General features: G+C 38.4%; 1 protein-coding gene across 1 annotated transcript in view; it reads right to left on the reverse strand.

Annotated features, from left to right (window-relative positions):
* Positions 1–1,956: 1,956 nt before the first annotated feature.
* The window catches only part of Fas (Fas cell surface death receptor), a 39,007-nt gene continuing 25,907 nt past the window's right edge, over positions 1,957–15,056 (reverse strand). Inside the window, exons 3-9 of the mRNA XM_052713531.1 lie at positions 12,630–12,767; positions 8,009–8,117; positions 5,925–5,986; positions 5,709–5,774; positions 5,156–5,220; positions 3,812–3,836; positions 1,957–3,125 (exon numbers count right to left, since the gene is read on the reverse strand). Coding sequence (XP_052569491.1) covers positions 2,776–3,125; positions 3,812–3,836; positions 5,156–5,220; positions 5,709–5,774; positions 5,925–5,986; positions 8,009–8,117; positions 12,630–12,767 — 815 coding nt within the window. The 3' untranslated portion in view covers positions 1,957–2,775. The remainder of the gene's footprint in view (positions 3,126–3,811; positions 3,837–5,155; positions 5,221–5,708; positions 5,775–5,924; positions 5,987–8,008; positions 8,118–12,629; positions 12,768–15,056) is intronic.

The following is a 15,056-nucleotide window of genomic DNA, read 5'->3' on the forward strand; positions in this document are numbered from 1 at the left end:
GATGAAAACTACCTTCTGCAGTAGCCACTGTCCCCATGTGGCTACCGGATCTATGGAATGTGGGTAAACAAAAATGAGATGTGCTTACAGGTGTAATAAAACACAAGCTATAGTTTTAAGACTTTATGTGGGAACGTAAGCTGTCCCATCAATAGTACTTTGTTAGGGTGTTTTTTAAGGGAGAGTTGCTTTGTTTAATTGTGTGGCTGGGGACTGAATCCATGGTCTTGTTGTGCAAAGCTGTTCTTCCAGTTCTAATTAATAGTTTTAATACTAATTGCATGCTAAAATGTCAATTCTTGGAAATATTGGGTTAAATAAGCTTATTACTATAATTAAAAAAATTTAAAGACATGAAAAAAGTCAATGATAGGAAAAGAGGGTTGCTTTTTCAAATATTGACTCAAGAGGGGGAGAAAGGGGCACCTCCCACATACAGCAGAACCTCAAAAGGCTCCTTTGGTTGTTTGCTATGGTGACGTAGGAGCCATAGTCACACTTCCTGTAAATACTAGTGTGCTTTCTCGATGTGACTGTTAAACAGCTTCAGCTAAGTTTGATTTTAACATGAAAGCTGTTGTTTTATGAATGTCTGTGTTGAGATGATATTCTCAAAAAGAGAAGAAAATAAGGGGATAAATACATTTTAAGGGTTTCTTGGAGAGAGAGAGAGAGAGAGAGAGAGAAAGAGAGAGAGAGAGAGAGAGAGAGAGAGAGAGAGAGAGAGAGAGAGGACCTAGTGGTCACCAAGTAGCCAGAGTATAGTGTTTGAATTTCTTCCTTTCAGCTCACTTACCCCAAAAGAGCAAAACAAAACAAAAGAAAAAACAAAAACAAATAAAGAAACAAAAACTCACCCCTTAACATTTGTATTTGGTTACCAGTATTTCAGTGCCCCTGGTTGACAAATGGTTGTGTTCTATTTGGGAGTATTCTTGGCAGTAACAACCATGGAATGAACCATGTAACTATCAAAAGGCTTTACAAAAGGAATTTCCTCCTCAGATGTCAAAGCAAGCTTTAACGATTCATCGAACAGGTAACATTTAAGTGGTCGGTGGAGTGAAGGAAAATAAAACAACGGGCAAGACAACAGAGAATCAGAAATGCCAAAATGGTACTTTAATTAAAAAAAAAGTCCCTCTGTTATACATTTCCATACATAGAGGGAAAGAATCATCCAACAGTGGAAGGTCTTTAGGTAACTGCAAGTATTTGTTTCCGTTTATAACTCTCCTCAGTTCACAGCACATGAATATAAACACAAGCACTGCAGATTCCAATTCACATTTAACACAACTTTCATACAGGTTTAAGTGTGAAAATAACAGCATCGCAGTAGATGGAGGAAATGGTTTGTCTCAGAACCTGAAGAGAATATCAGAAGCAATTCCTAGAACCTTCTGCCTATTTTATCTTTGCTGGACATCAGCTGGCATTTGTAGGCGAAGAGAACACACCAGAAGTTGACACATGGCAATGAAGTGGCCTTTCATATTGTCCCCACCTTTGGTGGTTGGCGCAAGTCCATAGCATGCCCTAAATTTACCCTCCATAAAAGCAATGCACTCCTCCTTCCAAAACAGGTCAGAATTTCCAAGGCAGTTCTGAGTTTTTGGGGATGGGGGGGGGGGGGCAGGGACCATTATTTCTTTAGAAATGTTTCCAGGTTTAGGAGTGCATGAAGCTGTATCGGATTGAACAACAAGGAGAAAGCAGAGAGGTAGTGTGGCTGGAGTAATACACTCCTACTCAAAAACACTTTGACACCTGAGACACAAGCAAATTATTTTGGAAGAATACAATGGTATATAAATAGAATATATTCAAGCATTTGGATTTATTCTACATTTTCCACACAAATTTAAATTAGAAATATTACATCACAAAACACCAATTGTCTGTACACATACACAAAAATCTTTGAGACAGACCTGATTTTTTTTTTTTTTTTTTTTTTTGGTTTTTCGAGACAGGGTTTCTCTGTAGTTTTGCGCCTTTCCTGGAACTCACTTTGTAGACCAGGCTGGCCTTGAACTCACAGAGATCCTCCTGCCTCTGCCTCCCGAGTGCTGGGATTAAAGGCGTGCACCACCACCGCCCGGCTGAGACAGACCTGATTTAATTCTACATTTAAATACATGTGCAAGCTTTGCATGGATATGTTCTGAAGATGGCTAACCAAGTCTCTATATATGGTAAAATCTCTAGGATTATCTTGGAATTGGGGTTGGGACAAAGTACCCTTACAGTGTGTGTGACTTCATCGCCAAAGTCATGCCTTCTGTGACCATGGAACAGAGTGGACTGTCACAGGCCAGCATACAGTAACTACACTCATGCCTAGAGCATGCTCTTAAGTTTATGTGCTTTTGTGTAGACTTCTGTCTGGGTACATAAATCACTACTGCAGTTACTCTAGTACCTGTCCATCCTCCACATACATATAAACATTACTCAAAACAGAATCATGAAATCTTCCAATGTTATAAATATATTGTCTCTAGAAATTAAGGAAATAGAAAATACACTCAATAAAAAGTCAAACACCATTTATAGATTTCCATTATTAAAAATGTTCTTCTTTGCTTTGTAATTTTTCTTTTGTTATATTTGAGACAAGGTTTTACTTTGTGATCCAGGCTGGTCCAGAGCTCACTACGTTGTACGGTCTGACCTTGAACTTATGGCAAGACTCAGACACCAGCCACAGCGCTGGTTTAGAAGATTCTCTCTCTCTCTCTCTCTCTCTCTCTCTCTCTCTCTCTCTCTCTCTCAACAGCCAGAACTGAGGTAGTTTTCACTTGAGTCTTGTCTTTCATTTTCATTTCTGAAAGTTGAATTTTCAATGTCCTCCCGGACTATGGCCTGAATGTTCTCTACAAGATCACAACAGTTGATTCTTTTGAGGCCTCTTATTAAAGTGTGATACGCACCCTTCCTCCCATGAGACTGATACCAGTGCTGAAGCAGCTGGATTTTCTGCTCGCCTGTGTTTTGGATATTGTCATTCTTGATCTCATCTATCGTCGTTTCAGAGATCCCATTCTTCCGAACAAATTTTTTAACATCACTTAATTTCATTTGTTCGGCAATATTCGAGATGTGTTTACTCAGGTCAACATCTGAAAAACAGAAAACAGTCTCCGAAAATGTCTTTCTAAGAGGGATTCCCATTACTGAAGCCATGTGCACGTCTTCCCTTAAAATTTGGAGTGCAGGTGAGTCCTATTGATCCAAACAGAATGAGCTTGAGTTGTACTCCCAAGCTCGCTGTGGCTCTTACACTTTTACTCTTTGGGCGTGATACAAGACATCTTTATGTCTTCTTACCTCATTCATGAAATCAGAAAATTAAAAAAAGATCCAATCTAGTACCCCCTAGAGACCTAATGACCAGACCCACAAACCTAAAAGGACAGTTTTTCCTGTCTCTGAGTCACAGGTCAAAGGACAGGAGCAGATAGAATTGGACATGTTGTTGCAGAGGTGAGAACATGCTAACTGAGGCTGTGGTTCCATTTGACTTGGACATCAGTTTACAAGGAGTTTTGTGATACAGCTGATTATGAAGAAAATTTTTCTTAAACCTCTAATGATATACTGTCTTATCACTACCTGGTTTATTTTTAATTAAGAATGTTACAGATCTAAACTCTTGATAGAACTGACAGTTTAAATAACAGGAAAGCCTAAAGTGTCACTGAAATTCAAACATTATTCACTCTAAAATCTTAGTGTTTGTTCTAATTTGGGCTTATTCTGACAAAGAAAGCCACTTCTGTGAAATAAAAATAATAGAAGAACTTACCTGAGAAATTAATTGGCATGTTTTCCTGGGAAGAATAAAACAGAGGCAGAGAGACAAATACACATTTAAATGTCATTTAATTCTTTCTAAATTCAGAAGGAAATATTTTACAATTGCCTACTACTACTACTACTACTACTACTACTACTACTACTACTACCACTACTATTACTACTACTCCACACACACACACACACACACACACACACACAAAATTAGGAAATTAGACTTTATGGTTAAGATGAGTTCTTTTAATCATTCAATTTAGATACTGAAAGGTTCCATCTGCTGTGTTAGATACTAACTACCGTTAGCTCCAGGGCTAGAGAGAGCCATACTATGCCTGGTAAGTGTTAAAAGCAAAGTCTTGGCTGGGGTTTGGAATCAGAGTCCTGCACTTTGGCCAACGGCATTTCTGCCGGGAAAATAGCAAGGTGAAATGTGGCGCTTCGCACAGCACATCCCTTTTCCAGCTCACACTGGTAGGCTTCCAAGCTCCTTTATTGTTCCTTATAGTATTTATGTAAAGCCTTCTAAGGATTTATTTTATTCTGGAAATGCCTCTTATAAGCTTGCCTTCAGAAACCCAGCTTTTTTGAACCAAGTTAGGCATATGCTTTAAGACTATTTAAAACTATCTATTCAGTCTGTTTCCTTTCTGTTGACATTTAACCCACCTTTGAGAAGACAATCCAACCAATCCAACTATGCCTTGGACTCCCCATGTAATTCGTTTTTTACAAGATAACTTTAATGCATGGCTTTAATCTTAAACTGTGCTCCTTAATCATGTCCCTCACCCAGATAATGCACGTGGGTGTGAGCACTATGACAATTCAGTCTAACATCATTCATTCCCTGGCAGCAGCCAGTAGACTGACAGCAACCTTGACAAATATCCACTGTAAATGCTGAAGGCGACATGTAAATACAGGTTGAAAAAAGTCTGCTTGTGGTTTTGAGTGCTTCTCTGGGTCAGTGGGGTCCAAAACCAACTTCTTCTCTTGGAAAACTCTGGTAAAAGAGTATTTCCAGTACCATGCTTTATTGTACTGTCCAATAGATAGTACACATGGTCTTCTCTTTGAGAAAGATATGGACAGGTCAGCACAGGCTCCATCTTGACTCAAATGACTATAGAGGTAGATGATGCTTTTATATAGCACTCCACAAAAATGTACTAATAAATTAGCTGCTGCTGTGTTAATTCATTTTTAATGTTGCTCTGACTTGTGGACAATGGACAGACACATGTTTGTTTTAAAGAAAGCACTAATTTTTGTTTGTTTGTTTCTTTATTTCTTTTGTTTTTCCAAGAAAGCCAATGAGATTTTGCATACTCACAGGCTTTGAGATCCCAGACTCAGGGTCATCATGACCTCTTCTCCAATACTTTTTATATAAAAACCCTGAAAAATCAAAGAGATTGCTGTCAGACTCACATGCCGTTCTGACAGGAAATCCTCACACTAAGCGAAGTGAATTGAAGAGACAGTTACTTGTTCTGACAAAGAAGGAAAAATTACAAGATTCTCAGTCACTGAAAGTTGGTATATCTTGTCACCCCTAGGCTTCAAGGGGATTTTCTAGAACAACTATGATGATACCCAGCTTTCCCTTAACTACTGTCATTATGAAGTAATTTTTGGATAAAATATGTTGTCATAGATTTTTAAGTTAAAGACACAAAATAAGAGAGAGTGATCAAAAATAAATAAACATAAAAATTAAATAAACATTAAAATAAATGGTTTATTGAGGGAGGTCAGGCCCAGAGAAGGTCGGGTTCACCAGGTGTCATTGTCACACTCTCCCTGGCTTTCTGTGGTTCTCTATGGGCACACTGGCTACTTCTCATGTCATTTTAATGTAAAGTTTAAGCAAAGAGAGGACTTACCAACCAGCAATACTATCAAAAGAAGGATGACGATCAACCATAGGAAATGGTATCCAGAACCTGTGGCTGGAAATATTGGACATTTCATATGAAATTGAGCAGCTTTTAAGATAAAGCGAAGCTCTGTTCTCTCAATCAATAATAAACCAATAAGCATTTACTCTGACACGATGATGGGGATGGGGAAGGAATGTAGTCATAAAAACAAATGATTACTTTCTCTCTTGCATTTGGTATTGCTGGTTGATGTGCACGGCTCAAGGATTCCATGTTCACACCTCGGGGGGAAAGGCAGAAGAAGCTTAGAAGGCCTGTGTAGAATCCTCGCCTGTCTTTCATGTACATGACACATCAGGATTCATTTCATTTGCCCTTTTATCTCTGGCACTTGTTTCCTCTCAGACATTTCCAGATCACCATCAAAAGCTGGTACCAGCTAAGAACTGTGATTGGGTGTTTGATTGAGCAATGTTAAGTCTGCCTTAAGATATAGGGGCTAGAAAGACGACTCAGTGGTTCAGAGTGCTTGCTGCCTGTTGAGGGGATCAGAGTTCAATTCCCAGAACCCACACCAAGCAGCTCACAGCCACCGCTAACTGCAGCTCCAGGGTGTCTGACAGCATCTTCTGGCTTTCCCAGCATTGCAGTCACATGCATATCCCTGTGTCACATGTTTAAAAATAAAAATCCTAATGATATCAAGAGTTTTAAAAGGTAATAAAATACTAATATACAAAAGAAATGGATAGACAAAAATAAACTTAAAATTGGTAATAAATTGAATTCTTAAGTTCAATACAATTAAATTGATACAAGAGCTTAAAATAAGCTGTTTTAAAAATGACTTATCAAGAGCAATTTGAAAAAAAGTCTTATAAACCATTACAATGGCCTGAAGGGAGCCACTGCCTGGGATATTGCCCAGAGCCCCAGCTAGGAGTAATCAGGACGGTCAAGAGGCACTTGTGGGATTTTCTTCAGATACATAAACTCTGACAGTCCAAGTTCACAGCCCACCTCTTCCTTGAAGCCTAAGCAGGTATGTTGAGATATCAGGAAATCTCCCGGAGCCTGTAATCTCACTGACAGCATGGCGATAATTACACTATACTTCACCGAGTACCAGCAAGAAGAAAACTGAATTGTGATTATAAAGTGTACACAGCTATTATTGTGCTATTACTTTACCAAGTTAACTACTTCCCTGCATTCCCCACCTTGCCCCTCATCACTCTCAGACACTTGGAACTAGAGAAGAGAGCAAAGGTAAGAACACAAACGTTTTTCCTAATAAATAAGATAGGAAGCATCATGTCTCTGCTTTTCAACCAGCCTATTAGATGAATGCCCATAGGTTCCAAAGGTGAGTTACAGGTGTACAGAATGGCAAGGGAATAGCAGTCCTAAGCATTCTCCAGAAAACCAGCATCTGACAAACCAAAAGCTGCTTTTCTTTCAGTGCTGGGCATTGAACCCAAGACCTTGCACTTGCTGGGCAAGTGTTCTACCACTAAGATTTACCCTGAGATGCAAAAGCTGTCTTTGCAACATGTACTACCTAATGTGATCTCCAGAGAAATGTGGCAGAAGGGTGGTGCTAATTAAATATTCTTTGCATCCCACGAGAGAGAAAACTGAAGTTTAAATGGGTTAAGTGATCTGCTCAAACTAGTCCAATTAATCAGCAGATAGGTGAGCAGTACAAGCAGGTTTTCTAGATTTGAGTCAAAAGCAAGCCCTTTAGCATCAAGGCAAAGTCCTCATGATCCGATTCATTTCCAGGCTTTTCTACCCTCCAGCAGATATGGGAGCATCTTATGCCTCTTTAGAGCTGTTGTTCCCTGCCTGAACACACTTCCCACCCACATGTACTGCTGTCTCTTGACTCCTCAAGACTCTCACCTTCCATACAGAGTCAAAAGGTCTTCTTGCATAACTTACACCACTCCTAGCACAAATGTTTTATGCTTGCCATACACCATAAAGTACTGACATGCAATAAGCATTTGTTTTTTCCCTTTCTTTGCCCCTAGAACCAAAACGTTGATGACAGTCACATCTCCCATAACCATCACCAACCTAAGCAGCCAGCAGTGTAACTTGAACAGAATGGTTTTGGTAATGTTCAGAAACTGGAGACTGCTCAGTGATGACTGGTGTTGATTGGTGGTAACTGAGCAAATGGAAAAGACAAGAAGAGAACTCAGTTTCTAACTCCCCATTCAGTGTAGCTCTTCTCTAAGAAGGTAGGATGTCCCAAGTTATATCTAGTGTTTTAGGCACTGAATACTAAAACTTACATAACACAGCGATCACAGTGTTCACAGACTGAAGCATTACAACAGAAGTCCTGTTTGCACTTGCACTTGGTATTCTGGGTCTGGGTGCAGTTTGTTTCCACTTCTAAACCTAGAAATCCAGTTTATAAAGTATTAATTATAGCAGCTAGTTAAAAATAAGCAATGAAAATAATGACTGGATTCTGCATAGATTTTTTTTAGATATGCTGCTTATTATCAACTGTTACACTATCACATCTTTAATAACAATGTTTTGTGCTGATATATTGGGTACCCCAATAAACTAGCCTGAGGATCAGAGGACAGAGCCAGCCACTAGATTAGACATAGAGGTCAGGCAGTGTTGGCACACACCTTTGATCACAGTAATTGAGATCTCATACCTTTGCTTAGGAAGCACACATGCCTTTAATCCCAAGAAGCAATACAGCAGGGCAGAGAAAGGTATATGAGGTGGGAGAAAACAGAACTCACTTTCTTTAGACTGAGGATTCTGTAGAGGTAGCTGCTTTGAAACCCACTCAGGCTTCTACTGTTCTACACAGAAGCCCTCAGCCTCATATCTGAATCTTCACTGTTGGCAGAATTGGGAGAGACAATTGGGATTTCTTAATGGGAGAAAATAGTTAAAAAAGATTTTTCCCATATTAAAAAATGGGAAATATTTTTACAAAGGAAGTGTTGTGGATATTGCTCTGTATAAATAAAACACTGATTGGCCAGTAGCCAGACAGGAAGTATAAGCGGGACTAGGAGAGAGGAGAGAGGAAAAGGAGAGGAAGGTAGGGGAAGGGGGACACCAGCTGCCATTCAGGGAGCATCATGTAGAGGCAACAGGTAAAGCCACGGAACACGTGGCAACATATAGATTAACAGAAATGGGCTTAGTATAAGAGTAAGAGCTAGACAATGGTAGGCCTGAGCTAATGGCTAAGCAGTTATAATATAATATAATATAATATAATATAATATAATATAATATAAGAGTCATGTGTTTATTTTATAAGTGGGCTCCGGGACTGGTGGGGCTTGGCAGAAGCTGGAGAGAAATTCTCCAGCTACAAGGAAGGAATTTGATCTCTGTTTGATAATACAATTGACAGTCTGAAAATGGAACAATTAAAAGAGAGAATAATTAATGTAGATGGGATTTATGTAATGTCAATTATAAATATTATTTGTTTTATCATTTAAAAAGTTGGTTAATATGATTGCCAAGATAAAAGTTTTAGAAGAACTTGTTAAAACAGATCATAGAGAAATTCAGACCCAGACAGAAGAATTTAAAGGTGAACCAATCTCAGCATTGCATTATAAGGTTACAGAGAAACAGCCTAAGGCTTTCAAACAGCCAACCTTAATCTATCCAATAACCTTACAGGGACTGCCAAATGCTCAAGGCTATGTACAAGCTAACTGGACTTCTGTGGAAAATGTTAGATTTGAGGAGATTCAAAAAAGCTATAGTGTCATATGGTATGCATTCCCTGTTTGTAAAGCAGATGTTAAACTTGTGGTCAACTTGTAATGGAATTGTCTCTCAAGACTGGAGATATTTGGTTACAGCTGTCTTAGAGGCTGATCCACAATTACAATAGAGGACCTGGTGGAAGGATGAGGCTAAGACCATTGAACAACAATGAAGGGCTAGAGGTGTAGAAATCTCCCAAGATCAATTTCTTAGAGAGAGAGATTATGCTAATGTAGAAAGGCAATCTTTGTATGATGACCACACCCTGGCTTATGCTGAATGGTAGCCTTGAATGCTTGGGACAGAACTGAAGAAGTAGGAAAGAAAATTGAATCATTTACAAAAGTTATACAGGACCCAAAAGAAACCTTCGTGGATTTCTTACAAAGGTTGTCTTCAGCAGTAAATAGAATGATACCAAATTCAGAAGCTAGACCAATAATAATTGAATCTCTAGCTTTTGAAAATGCTAATGCACAATGCAAAAGGGTAATTAGGCCAATAAAGGCTAGATCAGAACCCTTGGAGGAATGTATATGAAATACAATTAATATTGAATCTCATGACCATGATGATACTTGGATAGGAGAAATGATTTCCAGAGGTTTGAAGAAAAATAGTGATGCCAGATGTTTCAAATGTGGTAAACAAGGTCACCTAAAAAGGGACTGTAAACAGGGAATTCCTAGAAACAATGTTTTTTCAAGGAATAATCCTAACAGAATGCCCCTCCCTTCTGGATTATGCAGAAGGTGTGGCAAAGGCAGATATTGGACTAATGAATATAGGTCAACAAGGGACAGACAAGGTAATCCTTTGCCTTTGCCACTGGAAAATGCCCTGAGGGGCCTCTCACAGGCCCCCATGAAAAATTCGGTTCAGTCCTTTCCTGCATCATGGAAGAAACCTCTTCCCAGAGTAATTAAAGAACCTAATGCCTTTTGTAAAAAAAATCATACTTCTCTGTATGATAGAATAGCTTTAGAAAATAAAGCAAAAAAAGTTAAGGAAAAACCATAAATCAAAATTGATAAAGATTAGATTTGGAAACTCCCCAAAGTTAGGGATGGGGAAGGGTTTTGTTTTTATCTTCCAGGAGAATAAAGGCATCCAGTTAAAAAATCTGAAGAACACTGAACAAATGAGAAAGCTGAAAAAAACCAACAAATCATCCAGAAAAAAAAATGTCCCACAAAAAAGATTTCCTGCAGTGAACCATGACCATGCCTAACAGCAGCTTTAAGTCTCCAAAAAAAATGATGGGATCCCACAGCTGTTTCTGTCATTTCTCATATTTTTTTGGAAGTTGCTTGCTTGCACTTCCTGCTTACTTAGGTAATATTATTTCCTTCTTGGGTCTCTGAGGGAGTTGAAGACTGGATAGTTATAGTCTTCTTTGTTAACAAATTCAGAAAAGAAACTCACTAAAGAGGTGTAAAGTGTGTAAGTTTGAAAGACATCAAAAAACAGTATTTGGTTGATAATACAAGTTAGGATAGAAAGTGAATTAGGTACAACATTTTGGACTCACCAAAATAGTATAAACAATGGAATTTTTTCTCTAAATCCATCAAATGTTAATGGACTGGACATTGTTAATGTAATTCTTGACTGTATATATTGTATATACTTATTGTACTTAAATTGTATATACTTTTTCTTATATTAGTTATAACCTTTTATTATTTTAGACAAAAATAATAAAAGGAAAAATGTGCTGATATATTGGGTACCCTATTAAATTTGCCTGAAGATCAGAGAACAGAACAAGCCACTAGATTAAACATGGCAGCAGGCAGTAGTGGCACATTCCTTTAATTCTAGCACTCAGGAGGCAGAGCTCTGTCTGGATCTCTGTGAGTTCAAGGCCACTCTGGACTACATGAGATTGACTCAGTCTAGGAAAGAAACAGAGCCAAGCACTGGAGGCACACACCAATTCTTGGGAGTCACATGCCTTTAATCACAGCACTAGAAAAACTGAGACAGGAAATGACATGAGTGAGCAGAGAAAGGTATATAAGGCATGAGGAGGCAGGAACTAAAGTCTTTCGGCTGAAGAAAGCTTTTCAGGCTGAAGAGTCCTAGAGGTAAGAGGTGGCTTGTTCCTTTGTCTCTCTGGTCTTTCAGCATTCACCGCAATATCAGGCTCTGGGTTTTTTATTAAGACCATTCAGGAATTCGTGTAACAATGTTTACTAACAAAAAAAAAATGGCAGTACCAGGTTGAAAGGACCATCAATCAAGCAGAGTTGTTAGTGGATAGATATCCAGAAAGCCAGACACTCTCCACCATTGCATAGATGGCCTCTCTGCTCCTTTAATTGAGAGCCTTGTGCCTTAAATACATGGTCTGAAAACCATCATCATCGTCATCATCATCATCATCATGTCTAGCACATTGGAATGCTACATGATAAGCCTGAACTAAGCTTAAGCAGACACATTTTCAGGCTCCACTTGGAGACTGATTTAATTGGGAACTGAGACCTAAGCATTACTATTTCAACAGCTCCTTGAGCAGCTCTAATATATAACCAGGTTTGGCATCACTTCTTTACAGTCTGGTGTAAAAGCTTTATGGAGAGAGAGAGAGAGACAGAGAGAGAGAGAGAGAGAGAGAGAGAGAGAGAGAGAGAGAGAGAGAGAGAGAGATCTAAAACTTGATGCCAAAGTATGGCCATTTTTTGTTCTGTTCTGTTTTGTTTCCACCTTGATCTTGAGAATAGATTGAAATAGCTACAAAAATTCAGACCCCCAAGTAGAATGATGTTGACAGACCAGATCCCCAAAGATGAGGGGACACCCTCCCCACATTTTGGGTTTCTCTGTACAGCTGTGAACAAGAACCACAAGCCAAGTTTAAATAGAGGTGGGAAAATAGCTTCCATGGGTGGCTTTGATTACAGCTGGTGCATCTCCACTCAGGGTGATTAGTCCTTTGCCTCCACTTGGGAGAATTGCTGAGAAGACCCTTAAATGTGATTACTACCTAAGGACTTGGCTCCACATTACCTAGCTAGCCTCATTCTGCTCCTTCCTGTATGTTAGCACAGTACCAGAGTAGATCCCAATCTCAAACTGTGCCGTGTGTGGTTCTACATAAAGTACGGGGATTGGATTCTTTCAATTGCTTTCTTAGATACATACCATGCTCTCCATCACAGAGTGCACATCTTCTGCATTTGTCAGAATAATGTTCCTTGTCCATGTATTCCCTCCCTTCCGTGCAGGGATGGCAGCTTGGTTTGTCACCATCGGTTGTACAATCCAAATGTTTTCGTTCACCTGTCATAGGAAAAAAATATATATTAAATTTTTGGAGCCAGGGCAGTCGTCATGTAACAGCATGGGAAGTATGCTAAGATGATAATGTCAGGCTAATTACATGCAAATGCAATGGGAAAGACAAATAGCTATTGGGAAAAAAATCATATAAGAGCCTTCCAAAAACAGAAGGCAAAACAATATTCCCATAAAAAGTAGGATAGTTAGCAATAGAAACACAGGGAAAGAGTCAATCAGAGTGACCAAATGCACTTCTCTGAAGAGAAGAAACTAGATAGATGGTGGAGGTGGCTGTCCTTGGCTCTGAGATTACCAGACAAACTCACTATGTTCTGATTCTCATTTTGTTTTCCCAAATCCACAAATCCTGGTCAGACAATACAGTTTAAGCAAAAGAACTTTGGAAGTTTCTAGCAATCTCCATCAAATCTTTGACAGAGCACTTAGTGTCTGTAAGCCTAAGTTTTTGTCATGCAAATGATGAAGACCTTCTCTGTCATTACTATCAGAACTGTGCACATGCCACCAAATAAAGAGTCACAGTTCCTTCTTCTCTCCCCTTTCTATTTATTTTCTATTCAGAAACAGCACATTTTGTAGACAAGCACATGTATTTCTAATAAAATATCATAGGGTTTGTTATTATTGCAAACAATCTGAAATAATATTCATCTTTGTTTTGATTTATGTAAAGTAAGTCATTCTATTTCCGTGACTAAGCATTATAGAACAATGCCTTCCGGAAATATGGTCACATATTGAACAAGTGTTTATTAAATGTCCATTGTTTGCTAAGGGATCTCTAGGAGCAGAAGGAAGTCCTGCAGGAAGTAAGACAAAACATTAGCTTCCGGGGTCTTGCCCTTCTCAGGCAGAAAAGCTAAGTGGCAGCAAGTGGCAGTGGGCAGTGAATAGAGAGGCAGGTGCTGCAGAATATGCAGGGAAGTGTGGCAGAGATGCAGCACCAGCAACTCTAGTCACCAACGGTGTAAATGATTATAAAGGCCAAACACAGTCAAATCTGCTTACCGTGCACAAAACAGCAAATGCAATCTATTCTGTGTTTCCTATTACATGACTTGGTGAATTTCCTCATAGAATTCTTGTTGTCCAAACACAATATTTACTATGTACAGTCAGTTATTAAACTAAAATATAGATGACATTTTGTGATGTTTTAGTAAACAAAAACAAGTCTATTTTTAAAAGGGAACCATGAAAATCTAGAGCAAAATTCAAAGGGCGCATCAGAGCTACACAACCTCACAGCAGAATCCACTGGGGACTGAGCAGAAGAGCATTGCATTGCCTGCAGGTGGTATGACACTGTTGTTTAAGTGAACTGAAATATCTAATGAGCTGGCTTAGAGATTATGCCTAGCTTTATATGGATACAATTAAGATTCTTTCCCCAAACTACACAATCTAAATTACCGAAAATACAAAAAAAAGTTACTAAAAAAAAAAATAAGATTTCAAAATGCATCATTCTCTGATAGCCACATACTTGCTTATCACAGAAAATTTGGTAGGGAGGGGAAATTATTAAAAGCACCTACATACCAACTACCTTGAGATATTTATTCTCTTACTTGGTTGCATTCTTATGCATACAAATACACTACATATATACACTCACATATGTATGTATATATAGTAGTATAGAGGCAGCAGTATATATAAGTATGTATATGAAGATATAATAAATAAGAAATACACTGCTGGATTTATCCTATTGGATATCAAGATGTGGTGAGGACTTTTCAAGTATTTGATTTTTATTTATTTTTTAAATTTCTGTAAATGTGCACAGTGTATTATAATAAAAAATATCAATTCACAGGTGAGATCTATGAAAAACATATTTTATTTTCATTTTAAAGAGTCTCTATATAAGTATGCCAATCATTTGACATGGAGATAAGACTCTTTTCACTTAAGTCATATCCACAGTGCATTGCCTTGGTTTCTGTTTGGCTTCCCTCCATCCCCTTCTCCTACTTCCCTTCATTTTGATGAAAAAGAAAGCTTCATCACACCAACAGTCTGTATGAATTCATGAAAGTATCCAAAATATTCAACCTAGTTTTCTTAAAAGTAAAATTTATCATTTCCCAATATTTGATGTTCACTGATGTATTTCATCATTAATATTACCTATTACTATCCGATCATCAACACTATAAACAGACTTGAAACTAACTTGAATGTTGGTAAGTCTAAAATTCAACCAGAGAGACTAATGGTGGGGAGAGTGTTTGGTGGGTGCTGAATGCCATGTGGGATATA

The sequence above is a fragment of the Peromyscus californicus genome, unplaced genomic scaffold (genome assembly GCF_007827085.1).
Source record: "Peromyscus californicus insignis strain IS unplaced genomic scaffold, ASM782708v3 Scaffold_4__1_contigs__length_199733344, whole genome shotgun sequence".
NCBI classification, from domain to species: domain Eukaryota; kingdom Metazoa; phylum Chordata; class Mammalia; order Rodentia; family Cricetidae; genus Peromyscus; species Peromyscus californicus.